This window comes from Ruditapes philippinarum, unplaced genomic scaffold, assembly GCF_026571515.1.
Source record: "Ruditapes philippinarum isolate M1 unplaced genomic scaffold, ASM2657151v2 ctg527_1_1_1_1, whole genome shotgun sequence".
Lineage (NCBI taxonomy): Eukaryota > Metazoa > Mollusca > Bivalvia > Venerida > Veneridae > Ruditapes > Ruditapes philippinarum.
Window position 1 is genome coordinate 473244 of NW_026865278.1, and position 10799 is coordinate 484042.

Below are 10799 nucleotides of genomic sequence, written 5' to 3' on the forward strand. Positions count from 1 at the left end.
TTTAACTTTGATACACTGAGAAAATCAATCTATCAAAGTTCAACACATATAAGTATGATAAGCATATTTCAGCCTATGTTTAACACAGTGCCTGGCTGTTATGAGGGCGGCTCTCGAAATAACTATGTATAGTGCAGTCACTATACGAGAAATAACCTCTAGACAACTTCCCAAAGTAACACTTCACAATGACTTTAACCTCTGTAGAGCAACAAACAAAATCTTTGTTTCTGGATGATGCTCTGTAAAGTTTGTACTGTATATTCAAGTCAAAACTGGTTAATTTTCAGATTATTTATTTTATAGAAAAAAAATATAATAATTATGCACTTTACAAAATGTAGAAAAAACTCAATTTTAACTATGACATAAAAAAATTTAGTATAAACATTTAAGCACAGCAAAAATGTTTCACATACTAATTTTTGTTTTTCAACAAAATATCACATTTTAGGTCTTTTCCAATGACTGTTTTCAATGTACATGTTTTTGTATTTAAAATAAGAAAAACTGGAATTTATATTGAATAAATATTTATCTTTGTCCATGTCCATGTCTAGTAAATTATATCAAAATTGATCAGAATAACTTTAAAATGGCGATCTCAAGTGTAAAATGCTTAGCTAATAAAGATTCTGAATCTTTGACCATAAAATATGTTTCCTCTCAAATAGCATCATAAATAATAAAAACACTATTGTTGCAGGAAACAAGAGCCTAAGTCCGCCAGCCTCCTGCTACATTATTACTACTCATTTAAATTAGGTGATAAAAATGGATTTCTTTGTTTATATAAAACTAGAACTGAAGCTGGCAGCTTTCAAACAGTAAATTAAAAATAGTTAACATTATAGTGCTGGAAAAAAGCTGAAAATTTACAAATAACTAGAACAGTGTATATTTAATGTTATAAGGTAGATTTCCTTATAACATAAAGGAAACGACAATAAACTCATAAAGGTGCTTTTCATTTCCTTATAAAATTTAGAGTAAGAACAATAAACTTACAAAAAAGTGCCTGTAAATTCCTTATAACATGAAAGTAAAAAAAAACAAAAAAAACTTTCAACATACACACTCATTTTCATGTAAACCAAGAAGCAGTAATGGGGCACATTGGCTTATAAACTGTTATGCAAACCTTAATGTATGGAAATAAGATCATCAGAAAACTACTCTGCAAATGGCCATGAAAGAAATTTGTTCATTGAAGGTCAAATGAAAATCATTTATGGCATTATCCTGAAATTCTTTCAGCTTGTTTGTACTTGTAGTGAACGGAAGTCTGAAAGGTGACCTCATGAAAATAGCAAATATAATCTTAATATATGTTTAAAACTTTAAACTCTGCTATAAATAAATTATTATATCAAATATCAATTATAAAACAAGAGTACAAGTTCTTTTGGTATAAAACAATACAGTGCCAAAAGTACTTAATTTCAATAGCTACATTTGTACATACTTTAAGAAGTCTTACCAAATCAATGTTTGATCTGGTACAATATAAGTTTTCAAACACAACAATTAATGTAAAATGACCAAACACTTTTAATCAATAAACATGATATGAAAAAATATATAATTAACCCTGTAAATATTTAAACTCTAATTGTTTCATCATAAAAATTTAACAATTCCAACTTGCATTGAAAAAATAAGTAAATTTCTGAACCAAACATTGCTGTGAATTGAGATCTTAGAAATTGGTTTGCATTTCTTCCACTCCATACAATTTCCTCAACCATAGGGGAAAGAATACAGTTTCTTCAATGATAATATATATTACAGCAGACAAACGTCAATTTTCTCCATGATGAATTTGACAGCTTCTGGTTTCTTCAGCACCCTTGGTACCTTGTACTGATTCGGTGAACCAGTTGTGGTGTCAATCATAAACGATCGCAGCTCAGTAAATGTACCTGGTTTTACAACGTATACCTTCATAGGTGCTATACTTCCCTTACGACGGAATGATGCATAGACGTATGACAGTGCTTTCAGCTCCTCATCAATCTAAGAAATAAAGACAATAAATTTGAGCCGTGTCACGACAAAACCATCATAATGGGTTTGCGACCAGCATGGATCCAGACCAGTCTGCGCATCCGCGCAGTCTGATCAGGATCCATGCTGTTCGCTATCAGTTTCTCTACTTGTAATAGGGTTTGTAAGCGAACAGCATGGATCCTGATCAGACTGCGCGGATGCGCAGGCTGGTCTGGATCCATGCTGGTCGCAAACCCATTATGTTGGTTTTGTCATGGCGCGGCTCATATGTATGTTATAGGACGTTACAAGAATATCAGTTCATATACACTTATTTTAAACAAGTATAGGAAAAGCTCTGAAGCGAGCCTGTGGCGACTTTTATAACATTTTTAAATTAATTTGATTTCAGTTTTTATCATTATATTTTCTTATAAATTAATTTTTTTTGTTTGTTTTGGGTTTTACGTCACATCGTCACAGTATAGGTCATATCGCGACATTCCAGCTTTACTGGTGGAGGAAGACCTCAGGTGCCCTTCCGTGCATTATTTTAGGCACGAATTGGCACCTGAGTAGAACCACCGACGTTCCGTAAGCTAGCTGGATAGCTTCCTCACATGAAAGAATCCAAAGTCCCTGTTGGGATTCGAACCCACAGCGGTGAGGGGCAAGTGGTTTGAAGTCAACGACCTTAACCACTCAGCCACGGACGCCCCATTCTTATAAAGTAATATTACAATTGTCATAAATATAAATCTTAGTTTTTGAACACTATTTTGAAATGACTCCAAAACTGTCTTGAAATAGTGTTATTTGAACGAAATAAAAATTACTAGTAAATGGAAGAACAAGTACTTCATCTGCAAAAGTAAAATATGGCTTTTGTTACATATAATACAGTATAGGAATATGAAATTATAAACTTCCAGGGTTATCAGTTGTTGGTTAATTTAACAACAAACGGAACAATTATCCTCCAGCTATACTATTATCATATTGCATCAGCAGACATACATGGAGAAAACATATCAACTCTGAATTTGTGAATCTATATCTTTCAAGAAATTCACAAAGATACAAATAAATTGATACATAATTATATACTTACTTCTAGTTTAGAAGAGACTGTTTCACCTTTTTCCAGTTCAATAAACACATGGTAGCATGGAGCAGCAGATGGTTTATCTACAACAACAACAACCAACAATGTACATTTGTTCTGTTAGTTTGGGTTTGTTTTTTTTTCAATTTCTGGCAACATTACACAATTTTACAACTTAATATTGGAGTCAAATTTCTTATAGAAATTAAAATATTTAATATCAGTAGAAATTCTTACATATGTTAATACCAATGATTGATTAATCACTTGATAAAGCTGTAAAAAACGAGATGGATTATAGGTCTACATATTGCTTAAATGTTATCACAGTACAAACATGTGCCACAACAAGCAGTCAATCTCCAAGAATGCTTGTCTATAAACCTTTAGCACCAGCCAGTTGTGACCAGAAACCCATTAACCTACTCGTTTATGTGGTAAAATAAGCTGAGTTTTAAAACCTTCTGTATGCCCCCTTTACTGTCATAGTTCCAGGACTTTCCTTGAACTTGTTAAAGTATCAAATCAAGCTACTAGTATTTCATAGTCTGCAAATAAAATTTTTTACATTAAACATTAAAATCAGAAAAATATAGAAATAAAAATATGCTTTACCATTTGAAACTTGATCGACCATAAGACTTTCTGCACAGCAGTAGTCGACCATGTTGAGTCCTGACTTTTTTACAGCAGATTCAACAGCTTGGTAAAAATAGTTCTCTGATGTCTTCTCTCCTCTTACATTTAAAAACTGTCCCTGTCTGTAATGTGATATCAGATGGTTAAATGTATTTGAGCTGCGCCATGACAAAACCAACATAATGGGTTTGCGACCAGCATGGATCCAGACCAGCCTGCGCATCCGCGCAGTCTGATCAGGATCCATGCTGTTTGCTTACCAACCGTATAACAAGTAGAGAAACTGACAGCGAACAGCATGGATCCTGATGATGATCAGACTGCGCGGATGCGCAGGCTGGTCTGGAACCATGCTGGTCGCAAACCCATTATGTTGGTTTTGTCGTGACACGGCTCATTTACACTATAGTTGTACTATTTTCTGTTTTTACAGGTCCAGAGATCGAAAATTCCACTTGTCTGCTCCTAATTACGTGTAGAATTTAAGAGAACTTGATGCAGGACGAGTAAAAATTTTTGCCTGCACATTGGATTTAGAAGCTACTTGTCCTGCAGGACAAATGACTCTGAAAATAATTTTCAATGCCTGAGGTCTTCATGTAGGCTTCAATGTATTTATAATTTTCATTAATATTAAAAACTAAAATTAGCCAAAAACAAATTGTTTAACTTTTTAATTACAAAATTAAACAGCAATTTGCAAGATGTAATGCTAAAAGATTGCCATTTAAAGTTTTAAAGCAATGTAATTATGAGAATGACTTATAAATGCCAGATATTAAAGAATTGTTTAAATGAGGTGACTGAATGGTGTTCTGGTAAAAATGTGGCTTATTGCCATGATTGAGAGGGTAAACTACCAACACCTACATTGATTAAATTCTGCCTTATATACAATCTCACAGCTACATTACAGGATTGATAATGTTTAGATATTGGTCATATTAGTTAACTGACACACAGACTAACAACCCAACATATGGCAAATCCATGATACTAGAAAATTGTAAAAGATACATAACCATGTTTTTATTGTACTTAACAATTCAAAAGGAACACATGGAGTTTAACCATTCAATTTACTCTCTCATTATTCTTTTTTTTTTCACTATATTTTATATATACAGTGAGTGTATGTGTATCTAATTTCAATAATCTACCTGTACTGGAACTCTACAACTGGACAGGTGTTGTGACGCCCAACAACTTTAACTACATCACCAAATCTGTACCTGTATAATCCACTTGCATTTGTTATCACCATCTCATATACCTGATCTACCTCTACCTTTAAATTAAAACACATTCTTCAATAATTTGCATAATAAATCCCCAAATAACTACCACTGAACAGAAATTTATTCATTAGAGGTTCATACTGAGTTCTGATGACAGTTCACAAAATTTCAAACTCTTATAAAATAATGTTATATTCAAAACAAGCGAATTTATGAAAATAATTCAGACCTTAACTTGTACAGGACACATCACTTACTTCACTCACTTTTGACTCAATTCCAAAAGCTGTGTAAAGTGGCGGCATGGTTGAGTGGTTAACATGTCAGACTAGTAATCTAATGATCCCAAGCCGCATGGGTTCAAACTCTGTCAGGGGCAAGCCGTTGTTTCCCTGATCAAGAAACTTTACACTTCTTGCTCAGTACTGTTGGTTCCAGGAACGGATTCGAAAGTGTGTCTATAAGCTAATAGCTTCTTTCACAATAAAACTAAAATAAATTCTGTATACACCAAAATTGTGTTAAAAAGATTAACTACAATTCCTTGCAAAATTTGTATATATGAGCCGCGTCTTGACAAAACCAACATCAGGGTTCCCACAAAGAAGAGAAATCAAAATTCCCTGACTTTTCCATGACTTTTCCCTGACCAAAACTATTTTTTCCTGACCAATAACAGCATCAAATTTCCACAATCTTAGAGCATTAAATGTATTTTTTATACATGCATTTCGACCTCCTCCTCCTCCCCAAATCAGCCAACCTATTTTCTCCAATTCTTTATTTTAAATTATTCAAGATAAAAAATACATGAATATTAGCGAGCTATTGTCATTAGCTACTTGTCTTGTTTACTTGTACATTTATCCAAAATGTAAAGTATTTGATAATACATGTCATGCTAAAAGATGTTTCATTCTCTTAAAAATACAAAGCAGTGTAATCAATGGAGGATTGACTAAAACAGGCCTGCATTTTACTAAAATATATGATAATAATCAATGGAACACTGGTGTTGGACAAGAAACAATAAGACAGGTAATAAAATGGCTAAATAAAAAGCAAAATGCAGTAAAAGCTAATAATACTACTAATAAAACTAACTATGGCAGTTAGTATCTCAAAGTTATGAATTGTCATGTGTACAAAAGCACAGCAAGGCACAAAATATGATTGGTAATTAATCGCAAGGCACAAAATATGATTGGTACTTAATTGAAGTCCACAAAGTGTTATCTCAAGTTTCTCAATTTCTTTACTGGATTCTTTTATTACTTTTCTTTGACCTTGCCCCTGAAGGCATTGCACTTGCCATTGGACTTCACAAGCAAGTCCATTTTTATCTTTTACAGCCTCCTGTGCCAGATTATCAGTTTCTTTCACAAGAACAAACCATAAACAGCTCAGGAGGCAAGGGACACCTAAACCCCTTTTTGCTTCTTTCTTAATAAGTTAGTTACTGTTAATGACAAAAAATATCCAAAATCTTCAGGCAGAAGCATAATCATTCTTTAAGAGTAAAAGAATATAAAAATAAGACAGATGCTCATAATCAAAAATAACAATAAAGATACCCAAAATAACGGAAGAAACTGCCTTAGCTTTTACTGATTTTGCTTCTTGCTGTTTGACAAAGAGTTATTTTCTACAAAATTCCCTGACTTTTCCCTGACTTTTGCTTATTTTTCAAATTTCTCTGACCAATTTCAAAATTCCCTGACTTTTCCCTGACCTTGAAAAAAAATCATTTTTCCCTGACTTTTCCCTGACCGTGGGAACCCTGAACATAGTGTGTTTGCGACCAGTATGGATCCGTGCAGTCTGATCAGGATCCATGCTGTTCGCTATCAGTTTCTCTACTTGCTATAGGGTTCGTAAAGCGAACAGCATGGATCCTGATCAGACTGCGTGGATGCGCAGGCTGGTCTGGATCCATGCTGGTCGCAAACCCATTATGTTGGTTTTGTCATGACGCGGCTCATATTATGAAAACTTACTTCATCTAGAAACAGGGTCTTTGGCTGCTCTTCTTCACAATTTTGAACAGGAATGAATTCAAAGAACATTGACTTTGGTGCCAACAAGTAACGACTGGGTCTCTCTTTTGGCCAAATGTTGATACCTAATAAACCCTCTGAAGCAGCATACAGGGGTGAGTAAATAGGTATTCCTTTACAATAAATCTCTCTTAGTCTATTAGCATAGAGTTCAAATGTGCCTGAATCGGCAGTCATTACAAAGTGTAAATTTGGCCATATCCTGGGTGCAAGTCCAGTAACACCTTTAGCTCTGGCTTCACGCAATTCAGCTGCTCTTTTGGGGTCAGGAGACATCAACTTGTTTAATTTTTGTCTTACGCTATCATCAATTTGAATATTTTCACTAACACTGCCACTTTCAATGTCAGATATCAGAGAGTCCCAGTTGGAATCAAGAGCTCTGAAGGATGAATAAACAAGAGATGCAAAATTAGCTTCGATTATGCCCAAGTTTTTATCTTTCAGTCCAAACAACAGATGTATATACAATGCCTCGGGTTCTGACAATACTTCATATCCTGCCTCTGGGGTTGAGTACATGCTTAGAATCCTTTTTGAATTTGCAGGAGAGGAAGAGTTTGGTCCGACGGGTATGCCACATTCTGATGTCCTCAGTTTCGGAGTGTAGAAGAATTTCATATCTTTCTGATTATTTCCAAACCCAGGGAAAGCATCACTCATACATTTAAAAATTACACATATACCCTGTAAGAAGAATGTTTTCTGTTGGCTGCTAAGCATTGGAATGGTTGAGCTTTTCCCCGATGTTCCAGATGTCACAGCAAATATTACCGGCTTATCTTTAGTGAGAACATTCTCCTCCCCTTTCATCATTCTCTCTATATAAGGCTCATAGTGGGGGTATCTGAAAATAAAAACATTTTTATTAACATTATTTTGTAAGTAAGTCCACTAACTTTTTTTTCAATTTTTTATAACAACCTATGGCTCTCTGAAGGGGAAAATATAGCATGATTAATCAGAAAAGGATGAAAACTTGAAATCAAATTCCAACAACTGAGAATGGAATTTACCCACACATTTTACAAAAACTTCAATTTCAATTCAATTTAACATGCCTGGCACACTCTTTTTCAGTCGATTAAATTTATCAACTAGCTGATATAAGGCAGACGCTGTTAAGTCATGGTTCTGGTGAAGAATGATCACGGGGCATTTATGGGGGAAAATATTACATTTTTAGGGGAAAATATACCAATTTTTTGCTAGGGGGAAACAGCCTTAATTCTGTCGTAAAAAATAGGAAAAATAATCACTGATGTCAGAACCTTTTGATTGATCTTATAACAAGCAGATGGGTGTCAAAACAGAGACATGGTTTTCATTTATTTGTGATGCAGTGCCAATGAAAAAACAAATTTGGTCAAGGGGTATATTTTAATCTCAGGCTGATAATACAACTGATTTTAATAGCATTTCAACCAAAGATATAGATCACCAATCTGTTATTAATGAAAACCCTGAAAGATATTCAATAACAATGAAATTTGAGCACATTCTAACAGTTTAACACAAGTCACTACCGCTATATCTCAATGAACTGAAAAGGCTAGAAATGTCAGGATATTGTATTATAAAGACCGTCATTTTTCTTATTATTAAATGAAATACATGAAGTTGTCAAACCAATATTGCTCATTTTTGTAGCCTTTCATATCTATGGTACCATGGTACTTAATGTTTAAATGAACAAAATACTGAAATATAAAATTTGTCTTTCATGATTATTTTCCAATGCTAATGGTATAAAATTCTTGCTAAAAGACCTAATTAAATTTTTTTAATACTGTATGTACTGTGTAGTATTTTCTGTACTTTAATTGCCTTCCTCTTTTCACATCTCATACTGTCATTCCTTATATTATCTTATTATCTTTTTCTCATTAAACAATGCCTTCCCTGTTATCTATTTCAACTACCATAGTTATCATCTCTAATTGTATTGCCTTCATTCTATCCTTGTGCTTCCCCTCCTTCCATTCCCAATTGTCTGCATATCTTATCTCTCACACTTCTGACCCCCAACTAACTTATCAATCAATCAATCAACCAACCAATAAAAACAATCATTCAAATCAATCAATCAAATCTGTCAAAATCAATCAATCAAATAGTAATTATCTTAAGCAATCTTAAGCAAGATAAGGGCTAACCTTGTAAGTGGATGGTTCTTCACAAAGTCTTCCCTCCCTGTTATATCTTTGAACAGAAATCTTTGACCATATTCTGTATCAGCATTTTCTTTAATTCTATTCATCAAAGTTTCATGCTGAGTTTTGGTTACATCTTTAGTTGACTCCTCCAACTCTCTCCTCTTGTACCAACCCATCCAACTCATAACTGTCATGTTGATATACCTAAAACAAAATCTTACTTCAATATAAATCCATTAATATGCTACAACAGGCAAAGCAAACACCACAATCTAGATTTTTACAAGAAAACTCTTACTTTAGTTTATTAATAAAGTATGAATAAAATCCTGCTTAAATTATTTCCAAATATCATGGTTTTCTACTTTTATTATCATTTTACTTTCTATAATATGTTCAAAAGAATTTTAAAGGGGTAAATATTTAATTTATATAGAATTTATAAACCTAACATATAATATTTATAACAGTAAATTTGTATGTATACATTAAATTTTCTATTAAGAACATTCAATCTTTAGTTTATCAAAGTAAGACTCTCTGGGGAAGTGGATAAACTCATATCATTCTTTCTTTCAATTGATATAACTTAAGAATAATGTAAGCTATTGGATAATATGGAAACAAAATGGTTATGTTCTATAAATGGATATATATTGCTTAGAAGGCAAGACATACTACATTGTATTACGATTTATTTGTATTTTATACTTAAAAAATGCATCATTTTTGGCACACAAAAAATCAACATTTTTGGCACACAAAAAATCAACATTGATCAGGAAAGTATCATTTTGAATAATATAGGACAAAGTTTATACCTATTCATTATGTCTTCATAAAGCGCTATGCATTACTCATTGGAAGACACAATAATATGAAACCTGCACCAACCACTCTGATTCAATCTGAAATATAGTAGATCTATACATTAAAATCATAAAGAATATAATTGAAAGTGAAAATCTTACTAAATTACAAGTGGTTATTCAATTTTTGACATCCTTAGGTGCGAGTATACTCCTTGTGGAGTGATGCAATTACTTGAGATGATGATGATGATGATGATGAATGCATGATGGATCCCTGACCTGTGTTATTCTAATTATTGGATGGGAAGATACAATAAAATTTCACAACATATGTGTTAACAGAAGACCAGATGCCAATGTTTGTGGTTAAAATGTAGGATGATTCTGGGCTCTGATGGAAGGGCTTATTCCTTTTTTATTATTCAGTATTTGTAGGCCCTAATTCTAATAAAAGGTCAGTTTAAGGATCTAACAATTTATGTAAGACACTTGAAACTTAAAATAGCTCCGTCTCTGGTGTAAAAAAACCATTCTTATTTGTATTGTCTCACCAACATAGCTTATCGTTGATTTAATGACATTATTAACTGATTAAATTTGTGTCGAATAGGGATGAGGCCGAAACAGCAGATCATGCTTCTGGAATTTGACCTCCATTATAATAACTGACACTTTACTACATCTTATTCAAACTTTTCTCGCGTACAGGCCAACTGAGAAACCTGTAAAATCTACTGACACATAGATTTGCATTATAAATTATTCTATTTACCTGAGCTGTCCTAACGCAATTTACGCAACCG

At 33.3% G+C, this 10799-nt stretch overlaps 1 protein-coding gene across 1 annotated transcript; it reads right to left on the minus strand.

Moving 5' to 3' along the window:
• Nucleotides 1-314: 314 nt before the first annotated feature.
• Nucleotides 315-10154, minus strand: LOC132728495 (GH3 domain-containing protein-like). The gene is made up of 7 exons (XM_060714135.1): nt 10006-10154; nt 9185-9388; nt 6969-7875; nt 4894-5021; nt 3710-3855; nt 3101-3177; nt 315-2016 (listed from the first exon to the last, which is right to left on the minus strand). The coding sequence occupies exons 1-7, from the start codon at nt 10011-10013 to the stop codon at nt 1786-1788; spliced, it is 1701 nt and encodes a 566-aa protein (XP_060570118.1). The 5' UTR covers nt 10014-10154; the 3' UTR covers nt 315-1785.
• Nucleotides 10155-10799: the final 645 nt, after the last annotated feature.

What these genes read in the sequence shown, in the direction of transcription:
- LOC132728495 (XM_060714135.1), bottom strand. An exon ending in AAGAACCATCCACTTACAAG is followed by an intron (nt 7,876 to 9,184) that starts GTTAGCCCTTAT and finishes TTTTATTTTCAG; the next exon opens with ATACCCCCACTATGAGCCTT. An exon ending in GGTCGATCAAGTTTCAAATG is followed by an intron (nt 3,178 to 3,709) that starts GTAAAGCATATT and finishes TTGTTGTTGTAG; the next exon opens with ATAAACCATCTGCTGCTCCA.